We start from the raw sequence: 14670 nt of genomic DNA, 5'->3' as shown, positions 1-14670 counted from the left end.
GATAGAAGTGCAGAAGATGAATGTGCAAGGAGAGATACTGGGGTGAAAAGGAGCAAAAATAAATAACAATATGGGGATGAGGTAGTTGGGTGGGCTATGTACAATGTTCTGTAAGCTGCTCTGACAACTGATGCTTAAAGTTAGTGAGGGAGATATGAGTCTCCAACTCCCCGCAAGACATTTCAGCTATTCATTTGTCATTAATTTGTTAAAAATTGAACAACATAATTCCACTTTAACTTTTTCTGGTATTATGTGTAGGCCAGTGATGAGAAATCTCAATTGAATCCATTTTAAATTCAGACTGCAACACAATCAAAATGTGGAATAAATCAAGGGGTGTGAATACTTTTCGAAGGCACTGTATATGTACATATCTACCTCAATTACTTTGTACCCCACCCTGCACATTGACCCAGTACTGGTACCCCGTGTGTGTATATAGCCCAGTTGTCGTTACTCATTCGTTTTTTTTCCCTGTGTTATAAGTGTTACATTTTTTCTACCATCTCTTTTTTTCTTGCTCTGCATTGTTGGGTAGGGTCCGTAATTAAGCATTTCACTATTAGTGACAAATAAGACTTGATTTGACACAGTAGGCCTATCCCACCAATCATTTAAAGCACTGCCACTGTAAGTGGAATGGTTACAAGGATAGACAGCAATTTTTGTGTTACAATAATTGATAGAAGATTTAGATTATTGTTGTTTCCTAAATTATACTCACTGACACTACATTATTTCCAGTGTGATATTTGAGATGTCATTTTTGCAGTGTTTGTGTTTTCGTTTGATCATATTACAATAGGTTCATCATGTATGTACCTTTTTCCTCATTCAAATTGAGAATTTTACCAATCATTAGGCACTTGGAGTCATATTCAGTAATATCTGGAATAGAATACAGTGAATTTGTTGAGTTTCTTTTCCTTAAAGAAGGCAGGGCCAAGCTCAAAACTGGCTCTAAACAATCACAGACCATATTGCCCCTGCAAGACCCGCCCCCTACTCTCAGTTTACCAATCAACATCCGCTTTCCGAGCTGCCTGATCACGTCACTTTGTGGCTGGGATCAGCCAACCGGCTTGCTTCTCACCGGTGACGTCACTAACGAGACAGTTCCCTCCAGCAGCAGAGAGCTTCATTTTCTCATCTGCTTTTGTGCTAAAATGGAGGTTGGCCCCTTACCTTAAGTGGATTGCCTTCCTGGTCGAGTTTAGATGTTGACATGCAATAAAGCTGGAATCAGGATGGTTGTGGATGCACCTAATTCCAATGGGCCTTTCCAGCCGGTGGCTCTTATGCACTTCAGAGGTACGTAGAAACCATCGTTAAATTTTGTCCTCGAGAAAGAGAGGGAGAATGCGATCTGTTCTGTTCCCCTCCGTTGGTTATTGGCCGATTTGTCACCAAGACGGGAAGATAAGCTTTAAGGGTCTTTGTTTCAGAAGGGATTGACGTTTGGAAAGGGTTTTTATTGTTTCCTTATAGGGGATCAGGGGATGGTTTTCTTAGGGATTGCAGGCAGAGTTTCATGAAAAGATTGAGGGAAAAGCTGGTTTTTCTACTCTCTCTGCCCATCCCCCGCACAGCCCAGTGAGGTCATAGCCTAGGGAAGGTTTTCATTATGTTTCTCTCTGTGTGATTTGTATGTTTTTATATCTTTGTAAGAGGTAGGAGAAATGCATAAATGGGGTACGGCAGACTCAGCCTGTGTTCGTTACCTCCTGTTTTTTTTCTGGCCTATGGTTTTGTCACACTCCAGTTAATCTGGACACAAATTGGCCAGAAGTGTGTAGATTACTGCCTCCGCTGCAGCAGCCCCTTTTCTGCTTCTGCTGCCTCCCCGCCCTTATCTGTCTAACTTCCTCTTCCCAACGGAGGAGAGGTCGCCACCGCCAAAGAAGGGCAAAAGCCTGGTATTTCCCTCCCCTGAAACAACAAACCTTTTGAGAGTCACAGTCAGTAGGCTAATAGGCTAGCAGTAGGCTAATAGGCTAGCAGTAGGCTAATAGGCTAGCAGTAGGCTAATAGGCTAGCAGTAGGCTAATAGGCTAGCAGTAGGCTAATAGGCTAGCAGTAGGCTAATAGGCTGTCAGTAGGCTAATAGGCTGTCAGTAGGCTAATAGGCTGTCAGTAGGCTAATAGGCTAGCAGTAGGCTAATAGGCTAGCAGTAGGCTAATAGGCTAGCAGTAGGCTAATAGGCTAGCAGTAGGCTAATAGGCTAGCAGTAGGCTAATAGGCTAGCAGTAGGCTAATAGGCTAGCAGTAGGCTAATAGGCTAGCTGCTAGCGCATTTAGTGAACTCTGGGCTAGCCAGCACAATGAGTCAATAGCACGCAGACATGGCCTTTTCTGTTCTGTGAACGCCAATGGGGTTGGTGGTGTTGAATGAGATCCATTATGCCGTGGGGAGTTATTGATTTGGTTGTGAATTGGAGTCGACCAACACCCCTACATTGAATGACATTAATTTGTTTTGAACAATCAAGTGGTCTGTGTCCTTGTAAGACATCGGAGGCTCCCTCTTGCTAATATAATAGGAAAAAAGGCAGAAAGTCCTTCAGGTTTATTATTCAGAAAGAAAGGTACAATGGAAATGTGGAGAATGCGATGGGTGCATTGTTTTGCTAATGAGGCATGCTTGACCTATTCAGAGCCCGTGTCTTTGCCAGTGACCTGTCAAAATAATACAAAAAGCAAATGTCACTGGTCGTCTTTGGCTCAGTTGGTATAGCATGGCACTTGCAACGTCAGGGTCATGGGTTTGACACCTGTTGGGGCCACCCATATGAGAAAATAATAAAGAAAAATGTATGGCTGTAAATTGCTTTGGACTAAAGTTTCTACTAAATGGCATATATTATAAACCGGGTAGGTTGAGTCCTAGATGCTGATTTGGCTGAAAGCCGTTGTATATTTAAGCAATAAGGCACGAGGAGGTGTGGTATATGGCCAATATACCACGGCTAAGGGCTTTTCTTATGCGCAACGCGGAGTGACTGGATACAGCCCTTAGCCGTGGTATATTGGCCATATACCACAAACCCCTGAGGTGCCTTATTGATATTATAAACTGGTTACCAGCGTAATTAGAGCAGAGGTTTTTGTTGTTGTTGTCATACCCGTGGTACACCACGGCTGTCAGCCAATCAGTATTCAAGGCTCGAACCACGCAGTTTATAACAGACCTTATGTCACATTGGAGCTCCTTGCTAAACCCGTTTTTAAAGACTGTAATACCGCTATCCTGTAATAAACAACCAAAATGTTTGCCAGCAAAGTTTTTGACAACTTACAGTAGCCCGTATAGAAACGGATTGCGCTTTTTTTTATTTTTTATTTTTTTTATTTTTTGTTAACTATTATGTGATTATGACCTACGGAAATGTCACTCTTAACCCAATGTGACTCCCATTACTGCTGTTTATTATAGTCACATAAAGATGATCAAGGCTTCCTCTGTGACACTTGTGTCCTATAGTAATGGGGGTTACATCAGGGTTAGTGCATATGCTTTTATCTCTCTTGCACATCCTATTAGAGGGTATTTTAGGCACATGTACAGAAACTTTATCGGCAAGCGTTTTTGTAATTGGAGAAGTCTCCCCATGACATAGGCAAGGTAAGGGTGCATGCAGGGCTGGTGATTTAACTGACAGTGGCACTGTTATATTACTTTAAAATGGATTATTGATCCTTAATTCTGTCCTTTGTTTCCTTGCGGTAAACACAAATCTATAAGTGATTGGATGGCTGAAAGAAGTGTCACTGCCTTATTACTTTGCCCAATCCAAACAATGTGGATTTGTGAGGCCTCTCTGATGTATTCGAACTGAGTCTTTGCCTAGTGTCAAATACCCACCAGCAGAAATGGAATGCCGTTTGAATATTTGCGTGTCAAAACAGACGTGTCAAATAACTTGTTGACCAATCAGGATATATATATATCGTGAATCCATTCTTCTGTAATTTAAAAATCTCTCCCTAATTTCTGAATCACACTTGTAACATTAGTAGGCTATAACCTAGCGTTTCCCAAAAATGGTGCACGTTTTGGTTTTTGCCCTAACACTACACAGCTGACTCAAATGATCAAAGCTTGTTGATTTATTTGAATCAGCTGTGAAGTGCTAGGGCAAAAACCAAACATTATTAAAGTGACTACTGTTCAATGACTATGTGCATAGGATAGCAGTCTCTAAGGTGCAGGGTTGCATACCGGGTGGTAGCCGGCAAGTAACAGTGACTAAAGTTCAGGGCAGGGTACTGGGTGGAGGCCGGCTAGTAACAGTGACTAAAGTTCAGGGCAGGGTACTGGGCTGATGCTGGCTAGTGGTGACTGCAGTGCCTTCGGAAAGTATTCAGACCACTTGACTTTTTACACATTTTATTACGTTACAACCTTATTCTAAAACGGATTAAATAAAAAATGCTCATCAATCTACACACACTACCCCATAATGACAAAGGGAAATAGTTTAAAGACATAATTTTTTTTTTTTTAATACCTTATTTACATAAGTATTCAGGCCCTTTGATATGAGACTTGAAATTAAGCTCAGGTGCATCCTGTTTCCTTTGATCATCCTTGATGTTTCTACAACTTGGTTGGAGTCTACCTGTGGTAAATTCAATTGATTGGACATGACTTGGAAAGGCACGCACCTGTCTATATAAGGTCCCACGGTTGACAGTGCATGTCAGCGCAAAAAACAAGCCATGAGGTCGAAGGAATTGCCGGTAGACCTCCGACACAGGAACCACCAAGACTCTTCCTAGAGCTGGCTGCCCGGCCAAGCTGAGCAATCCGGGGAGAAAGGCCTTGTTCAGGGAGGTGACCATAAACTCAGGGGCTGGGAGACTAGCCAGGATCGAGAGAAAGCTGAACGGAGCAAAGTATAGAGATCCTTGATGAAAACCTGCTCCAGAGCGCTCAGGACCTCACAGAGCCCGGACTTGAACCCAATCGAACATCTTTGGAGAGACCTGAAAATAGCTGTGCATCAACGCTCCCCATCCAACCTGACAGAGCTTGAGAGGATCTGCAGAGAAGAATGGGAGAAACTATCCAAATACAGGTGTGCCAAGCTTGTATCGTCATACCCAAAAAGACTTGGCTGTAATCGCTGCCAAAGGTGCTTCAACAAAGTACTGACTAAAGGGTCTGAAATACTTATGTAAATGTGGTATTTCAGTTTTATAAATGTGCAATCATTTCTGAACCTATTTTTGCTTTATCATTATGGGGTATTTTGTGTGTGTTTAAAAAATCAATTTTAGAATAAGGTTAACTTAACACATTTTTATTTTAAATGAAGGCGTCTAAATACTTAACGAATGCACTGTAGTTAAGTCTGATTGCCTGGAGATTGAGAAACAGTTTCTCTCTATCCCAGCTTTGATGCACCTGCACCTTCTAGATGGCAGTGGGGTGAACTAGCTCGGGTGGCTGACGTCCTTGATAATGTTCTTGGCCTTGCTGTGACACAGGATGCTGTAAATGACCTGGATGGCAGGCAGTGTGCCCCCGGGGATGCGTTGGGCTGACTGCACCGCCCTCTGGAGAGCCCTGCGGTTGCAGACGGTGCAATTGCCGTACCAGGCGGTGATACAGCCAGACAGGATGCTCTCAATGGTGCATCTGTAGATGTTTGTGAGGGTGTTAGGGGCCAAGCTGAATTTCTTCAGCTTCCTGAGGTTGAAGAGGCTCAGTTGCGCCTTCACCACGCCGTCTGTGTGGATGGAACATTTCAGGTTGTCAGGGATGTGCACGGCGAAGAACTTTTCACCCTCTCCACTGCGGCCCTGTCAATGTGGATGGGGGCGTGCTCCTTCTGCTGTTTCCTGAAGTCCACAGTCAGCTTCTTCGTTTTGTTGAGGAAGAGGTTATTTTCCTGGCATCACTCTGCCAGGGCTCTCTTCTCCCTGTAGGCTGTCATGTCATTTTTGGTAATCAGGCCTAATCATTAGCCTTCATCAAGACAGTTTACAGCCTATAGAAAATAATTGTGTACTCACTTGATAACAATATATTCCTCATTGCACTGTGTTGTAAAAACGTAGGCCTAATCAATAGTGGAGCCTTGCATGCCTGGGGACCACTGAGCATAGCCTGGAGGAACAGACAGATATGCCATTTCATAATCTGTTTACTTTTTTTGTGCACTTTGACTGGTAAATATTTGGCCTATAGCCCTAATATTTAGCTTTTTACTTTGGCTACAAACATCACTGGCCTCTCTTCTAGCTGTTCCCATGCGCAATAGGCTACGCAAGCCTCTCCGCTATAGGCCATTCCTCTTATTGTGAAATTCCAGGTAAAGTGACTGCATAGATAAACAGTGAGTAGCTGCAGTATTAGAACGGGGGGGGGGGGGGGGTCATTTGATTAATTGTTTAGCAGTCTTATGGCTTGGGGGTAGGAGCCTTTTGGACCTAGACTTGGCGCTCTGGTACCGCTTGCCGTACGGTAGCAGAGAGAACAGTCTGACTTGGGTGACTAGAGTCTTTGACCATGTTTTGGGCCTTCCTCTGACACCGCCTAGTGTCTGACACTGGTCATTTTCAGCCTGTAATCCAACCCACAAATGCTGATGCTCCAGATTCTCAACTAGTCTAAAGAAGGCCAGTTTTATTGCTTCTTTAATCATAAGTTTTCAGCTGTGCTAACATAATTGCAAAAGGGTTTTCTAGTGATCAATAAACTTGGATTAGCTAACACAACGTGCCATTGGAACACAGGCGTGATGGTTGCTGATAATGGGCCTCTGTACGTCGATGTAGATATTCCATTAAAAATCAGCCGTTTCCAGCTACAATAGTCATTTACATAATTAACCATGTCTACACTGAATTTCTGATCAATTTGATGTTATTAACATTTCTCTAAGCTTTGTTGTACAAGAGAAGGTCAAATGCACTGCATTTCAAAAAGTCTGCAAAAATCCTATGAATTCAGGCCTTGTGAAAGTATTCCTAAGTTAAGCCTTCCACAACCATAAGGCCTGCTAATTATGTCATTATTTTATCTAAATAGTTGAACCTGCTTTCTTTGCAATAATTACTGATGTCTTTTGAAAATGCTATTTTTGTTAAATTTAACCAGAACCATGCATAATGCACTTCACTTCTCGTAGCAGGCGCTATAGAAAAGTAACACAGGTCTCATCAACCATCTCTCAAACACAAGCCCACGTGCTAGTGATAGGCTAGCTAATGTTTTATATTTCAAGTTCAGCCAACTTGGATCTATTTGCTAACAAGGCAGAACAGTTGAATTATGAACGCAACCTTCTAGCCATCTCCAACGGTTAGCACAACGTTAGCACAACGTTAGCACAACGTTAGCACAACGTTAGCACAACGTTAGCACAACGTTAGCACTTTAAGAAGTTGAAATAAAGTGGCCTACCTTATTTCTCAGAATGAGAACGAGTTGCCAATTCCTTTTTATATAATTGTTTTCCTGCTTATTGCACACTTTGTAAAAAAATAAAATAAAATAAAGAAGACGAGAGTAGTATACGTCTTTGGCCAAGATGCTACTAGTGGCACGTGGTACCGAAATGCCACGTGTTACCGAAATGCCACGTCGGACAACTTGAGCATACGTTTTCCATAATCAATGTTAATTGATACTCCCGTTTCAGTAGTGTCTGCTCTGCAATTTGATGAGTTGAGACATAAAAAGGATATCGTTAGGAAAATGAACTTCTCCTATTACAGTAAAATAATGTCTCAATGTGTTTTGGTGTCCATGTGACTAATTCCAACAGAAATGGAACTTAATGCAAGTAGCAAGTTGAAACCACTTGTCAGAGAGGAAGGAGTGATCTGTCATCGTTGTTGTTGTTGTGGTGTGTGTTAATGGGGAGGTTCCCGCCGCACACAAGGAGCGACGGAAACGTGACCAAAAAGACATTAGAACAAACGTACATAAATTATACAAAAAATACTTGTTTTATTGCGATACAGGCATTTGGAATATTGCTCACAAACATATACATTGGAATGAATCAAATGAATTTGATATTGCCCTAGTTCTCCGTCATGCTGACTGCCTGCCACCCTGCCATGGCAGATTAGTGATGGCATATGTGCTTATTTACCTGCTGTCTTTGTTTACATTGGCAGTGATGTTATTGGTGACTTTGGGACATGGTGCAGGCTGTGCAGCAAGAATGTATCTTCTGAGTGTTTTGGTTGCGAAGGTGGAAACAAAGTTCTTAACTCTGTATTGTACATACAGGAAGTGATACCTTTTCAGTTGTGTATTTGACCAAATGAAGCGACTGACTACACATTTGTAGTAGAGGTCGACCGATTAATCGGAATGGCCTATTAATTAGGGCTGATTTCAAGTTTTCATAACAATCGGAAATCGGTATACCACCTGCCTTACTTTGCACTCCATGAGGAGCCTGCGTGGCAGGCTGACTACCTGTTACGCGAGGGCAGCAAGAAGCCAAGGTAAGTTGCTAGCTAGCATTAAACTTATAAAAATCAATCAATCTTCACATAATCGCTAGTTAATTAAACATGGTTGATGATATTACTAGTTTATCTAGCGTGTCCTGCATTGCATATAATCGATGCGGTGCCTGTTAATTTCTCATCGAATCACAGCCTACTTCGCCAAACGGGTGAGGATTTAGCACTGTCGTTGCACCAAACCTAACCATAAACATCAATGCCTTTCTTTAAAATCAATACACAAGTAAATATTTTTAAACCTGCATATTTCGTTAATATTGCCTGCTAACGTGAATTTCTTATAATTCGGGAAATTGTGTCACTTTTCTTGCGTTCCGTGCAAGGAGTCAGGGTAAATGCAGCAGTTTGGGCTGCCTGGCTCGTTGCGAACTGTGTGAAGTCCATTTATTTCTAACAAAGGCTGTAATTAATTTGCCAGAATTGTACATAATTATGACATAACATTGAAGGTTGTACAATGTAACAGGAATATTTAGACTTAGGGATGCCACCCGTTAGATAAAATACGGAACGGTTCTGTATTTCACTGAAAGAATAAACGTTTTCGAAATGATAGTTTATGGATTTGACCATATTAATGACCAAAGACTTGTATTTCTCTGTGTTATTATGTTATAATTAAGTCTATGATTTGATAGAGCAGTCTGACTGAGCGATGGTAGGCAGCAGCAGGCTCGTAAGCATTCATTCAAACAGCGCTTTCGTGCGTTTGCCAGCAGCTCTTCGTAATGCTTCAAGCATTGCGCTGTTTATGACTTCAAGCCTATCAACTCCCGAGATTAGGCTGGTGTAACCAATGTGAAATGGCTAGCTAGTTAGCGGGGTGCGCGCTAATAGCGTTTCAAACGTCACTCGCTCTGAGACTTGGAGTAGTTGTTCCCCTTGCTCTCCAAGGGACGCGGCTTTTGTGGAGCGATGGGTAACGATGCTTCGAGGGTGGCTGTTGTCGATGTGTTCCTGGTTCGAGCCCAGGTAGGGGCGAGGAGAGGGACAGAAGCTATACTGTTACACTGGCAATGCTAAAATGCCTATAAGAACATCCAATAGTCAAAGGTATATGAAATACAAATGGTATAGAGAGAAATAGTCCTATAATTCCTACAACCTAAAACTTCTTACCTGGGAATATTGAAGACTCATGTTAAAAGGAACCACCAGCTTTCATACGTTCTCATGTTCTGAGCAAGGAACTTAAATGTTAGCTTTTTTTACATGGCACATATTGCACTTTTACTTTCTTCTCCAACACTTTGTTTTTGCATTATTTAAACCAAATTGAACATGTTTCGTTATTTGTTTGAGGTTAAGTTGATTATGTATTATATTAAGTTAAAATAAGTGTTCATTCAGTATTGTTGTAATTGTCATTATTACAAATAAATGCAAAAAATCGGCCGATTTTTAATTGGTATCGGCTTTTTTGGTCCTCCAATAATTGGTATCGGCGTTTGAAAAATCATAATCGGTCGACCTCTAATTTGTAGGCCCTTATATATTCCCCCCCCCCCCCCAAAAAAAAATCTCCTTTTGTGGGAACAGGCAGAGATGGCTTTTTATCTGAGTAGGGGACATAACATTAAGTCCGGTCAAGCAGGGATTTGAACTAGAATTTTGAGCATTAATTTATCTTTGCGTTTCAAATTCCCCAGCTTTAAGACCATATGGGGCTATAAGGAAGTTGTCTCAAGTGAACAGGGTCAAAACTGGAATGTGTACTTCTGTTGACAGTGTATTTTTTTATATTTTTTTGGTTGACTATTTTTCTGTATGTAGTTTGTTGCATGCAGCGAGCACTGTATTACATCTTCACAAGAATATTGAAATAAAACATTATTTTCTCTCTCCTCAGACTGTGCTCCGGCGGAGCAGGAGAAGCTGTTTGTGCAGAAGCTGCGCCAGTGCTGCGTGCTCTTTGACTTCCTGTCAGACCCACTAAGTGACCTGAAATGGAAGGAGGTGAAGCGGGCGGCGCTGAGCGAGATGGTGGAGTACATCACGCACAACAGGAACGTCATCACAGAGCCCATCTACCCGGAGGTGGTGCACGTGGTGAGTGTCAGCAGACTGACTGGAGGAGGGGAGACACCCCTAAGGCAGGCTCGGGCGGGGTGTCTCTATTGCTGGGTAGGGCTGGTGCCATGATCATCTCTGCTGCTGCCCAGAATGTGCTACATTCTGACAGTCTGAGTTGTCCATCAGAATGTGCTACTATTGTGTCCCTACTGTTCAGAATTAAATACAAAGGGTAGGGTAGCACACGTTTCATTATTACCCAATGTGCTACAATCTCTGTTGGGGGTAGCACATTCAGAGTGGGTAGAACAAACAACCTTCTGACAATCTGACCTACTGTTCAGGATGTGCTACCCCCAATTATTGAAGCAATGACAGAGAGAGAGCCAAAGCGAGAGGTTTTACTCCACCCCAAAACCTGTCCATGAAAATACAAATTGAGGACATTTTGTGTGGAGGTCAATGAGTGTCGAATTTGGTCAACAAAAAAATGTAATTGCTAAAATGCTACATGAGGCTTATTTGATCAAATGGAGAACTCATAATGGTTAGGTTGTTATGAATGCACTGATGTAAGTGGACGCATGTGACATAGAGATGAATAGATGACCTATAATGGATATAACCCGTTTTTAGCATGAGCATTTCCATTGAGGGCTTCCACCATTTTAAAGTAGTCAACTGGGTGGGGATTCCTATGAGTTGGGAGCAATCAGCCAATGAATAACAGGTTTAAAATAAAACCATTAGGTTTGGGCGGTATACTGGGGTTATTTCAAAATTCCGACTGTATGAGTTAAGCCACTGCTTATAAGTTAAGTATAAGAAATCTAACGTGTCATAAATTATATCAAGCTCAGAGCTCCATGCCTTTTGGCTTTCTGACTTGCTAGCTTGATGCCAAGATCAAGCTTCTTGGTGACTTCAGAGATATTCAATCCCCTCCTGGATCAATATCCCTGTTGCATAAATTGTTGTGTGCATCAAAAAATAAATACAATAAAGTGTGTGTGTGTGTGTACAGTTGAAGTGGGAAGTTTACGAACACCTTTAGCCAAATACATTTAAACTCCGTTTTTCACAATTCCTGACATTTCATCCTAGTAAAATTCCCTGGGATTGAGGTCAGGGCTTTGTGATGGCCACTCCAATACCTTGACTTTGTTGTCCTTAAGCCATTTTTGCCACATCTTTCGAAGTATGCTTCAGGTCATTGTCCATTTGGAAGTCCCATTTGCGACCAAGCTTTAACTTCCTGACTGATGTCTTGAGATGTTGCTTCAATATATCCACATAATTTTCCTTTCTAATGATGCCATCTGTTTTGTGAAGTGCACTAGTCTCTCCTGCAGCAAAGCACCCCCACAACATGATGCTGCCACCCCCGTGCTTCACGGTTGGGATGGTGTTCTTCGGCTTGCAAGCCTCCCCCTTTTTCCTTCAAACATAACGATGGTCATTATGGCCAAACAGTTCTATTTTTTTTTTCATCAGACCCAGTTATGTTAGCCCACCGGGTTTTTAATGTGAAATGTCATTATGGCTCGGCGTAAGGCTTTCATGGATAAGTGTAAATGCAGCAAGCCTTTTCATGTGTCAAAACCTTCCGTTTAGTCCTGATTTAAAAAAAATATATACATTTCATTTCATAATTTTCCGCCCCGGATGCCTAATCTCCTACTCTTCTCTTCCTTGTCTGTCTGACGTCATCCCCCATGTCCAGTGTGAAATGTTTCTCTATTATAGATCTAAGCTTCCATATGTAGCTGGGCAGCTAATGAGAGTTATTATAATAATTTGACAGTGAATTAAAATAATGTCTCTCTTTGAATGGAATGGATCTTCAGATCCGGAGAACTTTTAAATATCTTCAAAAGGCAGTTCATTATTCGAATTACATACAGACATTTTAAAATCATCTTGTAAAACACATCTCTCTTTTTTCAAAGCTAAATCTAGACTTGAACATAGCGTACCTAGCTATCAGCCCAACAGAAATAGCGGTGTTCTATTCCTCAGGCCAACTGCACTGTCTCATGATCTGTCTTTACTGGCAGAAGCAGTTATAGCACCCCACACGCAGTCAGTTGATGTTCAGAGACAAATGGTAACCCACTTGGGTCAAAGGAAAGAACGGCGTTAGACTTTGCCAAGTGGATACTAACTCGGGACGTGTTTTGAATACTTCAGACATCCCCCCCCTTCTTCCCTTCCTTGTTCCCTTGAGGTAAACACAGATCTAGATGTGATTTTTAGATGGGATAACGTGCTCTCGTCTATCACTTTCACTAATTCAGATCTGTGATTAGTTTAGGGCTATGCAACTGGCTGTCCGCAGGCCAAATCCAGACCAGTTTTTATTGATTTAGACTGGCCCTTTGATCAATTCTGAACATTAATAAATATCTCGTACAAACTCTGACTTTTCAGTGCCGAAATGACCAGTGCTATAGTGGGTTGTCTTATAGTCTGGGTTTTAGCGGTTTCTAGCGCCTATGTTGCATGTTGACTATTTTCTTTATTTTGAATGTGGCTCTATAGTTTTGAATGGTTTAAGCTACAAAATATTTCTGAAAGCTATGACTCAAAGGAACACGTACGTGCCTTTTGTTTCCCCCTCTGACGCTCACCAGGACATGTTTGAAGGGAGTGAGACAAACAATGCACAAAATGACTGAGGGAAATCAATTCAAAGCATACTTCCTTCAGACTGGAATTTGGCATTGCCTGATTTAACACATTTTTGTTATTTATTGGGATGCTTAGGTAAAAAAAAAAAAATGAAAACCTCAAGTTTTAGGAAGCTTTTAATAGTTGAAATAAAAAAATAACAATGGTTGCTTCTTTTCCTTTTTCAATTATGATCTAATTGTTGGGTTGCGACCGTCTTTCTAAATTACTTTTAGCAACGTTTAAGAATTCCTTATATTGGTGTGTTGCTTTTTAAAAAAAAAAAAAGTTTTGTACAGTTCTTCAGAATAATCACGTAGCACTTATTTATTTATTTTTTATTTTTTTACATCTGGCCCCAGTAAGAATCTAGTTGACTAGCCCTGGTTTAAGTTAAGACGGAAAGGTCAAGTATGTATTCTTGGCAATCCTGTTACATTCAATGTAAAACAGCCACTGAAGCAATTTGACTCCATACTGGCCTTCATCACTGTGGTCTACTGACTCTGAATATACTCTTTTGCTTCTCTCACCCCCCCAGTTTGCGGTGAACATGTTTCGAACGTTGCCTCCGTCGTCCAACCCCACAGGAGCAGAGTTCGACCCCGAGGAGGACGAGCCTACGCTTGAGGCTGCGTGGCCACATATCCAGGTACCCAGGGATATTTACTAACCCAGCTCACATGGCCTGGGTCGTGTTAATTACGCACCAAAATGAAGAAAACACACTTCAACCGGAAGGAACTACCTGGACTTTTACACAGCAATTCTTTTTTTTTTCTGTTGTAAAGAGTTTTCAGTTGCGTGTCCTAATGAACACACGACCCTGCTGTTTGAGTAAGAATGAAGTGTTGCACACCTTACATTCTCTCAAGTACAGTGCTGTATAATTAAAGTATCAGCATAAACGGTCATTGGACCTTATCTCTCGGCCATGACAAAAAGAGCACGTCTGTTTTTATTATGGATCATTATGATGTTATATACAGATATTACTGATGCTGTTATGTGGTCTAATGAACATTTGGTTGTCTAATTATGTGATCTAATGAAACATATTTTTGATTTTTACCAAGCATTTTTGTAAGGAAGGGCACTCTTGCTATGCGTTCTGCAAATTATGCATTTTAAAAATGTTTTCTTTCCAGCTCGTCTACGAATTTTTCCTTCGGTTTTTAGAATCTCCTGACTTTCAACCGAACATAGCTAAGAAGTACATCGACCAGAAGTTTGTGATGCAGGTAAGAGCTGAAAGAAGCATAGATTACACATTTAAATTGTCTGAATGGACAAGTAAAACAAAATCACTCAAATCACAATATCAAACAATTAGGCTACTCCGATCAGAATTGGATCACTGTCTTCCGGATGTGATGTTTTGCTCACTGTCCTCCCAATCTCTGCAGAGTGCATCGGAGTCAAGTTAATATAGGCCTACATTGACCGCCACGAATGATCTTTTAATCATGCAGTCGTGAGATGTGTTTTTG

At 41.4% G+C, this 14670-nt stretch overlaps 1 protein-coding gene across 4 annotated transcripts in view; it reads left to right on the top strand.

The window, feature by feature from the left end:
* Positions 1 to 14670, top strand: part of ppp2r5ca (protein phosphatase 2, regulatory subunit B', gamma a) — a 45001-nt gene that overhangs the window by 14010 nt on the left and 16321 nt on the right. For 2 of the 4 annotated variants that reach the window (XM_029730752.1, XM_029730753.1), the window contains exons 1-4: positions 1090 to 1314; positions 10347 to 10546; positions 13722 to 13832; positions 14329 to 14421. In XM_029730752.1, coding sequence (XP_029586612.1) covers positions 1221 to 1314; positions 10347 to 10546; positions 13722 to 13832; positions 14329 to 14421 — 498 coding nt within the window. In that variant the 5' untranslated portion in view covers positions 1090 to 1220. Of the gene's footprint in view, positions 1 to 1089; positions 1315 to 10346; positions 10547 to 13721; positions 13833 to 14328; positions 14422 to 14670 lie in introns of those variants that run through there. The other 2 variants (XM_029730750.1, XM_029730751.1) reach the window with 1 other exon arrangement.

The sequence above is a fragment of the Salmo trutta genome, chromosome 33 (genome assembly GCF_901001165.1).
Source record: "Salmo trutta chromosome 33, fSalTru1.1, whole genome shotgun sequence".
In the NCBI taxonomy this organism is placed as follows: domain Eukaryota; kingdom Metazoa; phylum Chordata; class Actinopteri; order Salmoniformes; family Salmonidae; genus Salmo; species Salmo trutta.
This window is presented reverse-complemented; position numbering and strand designations above follow the sequence as displayed.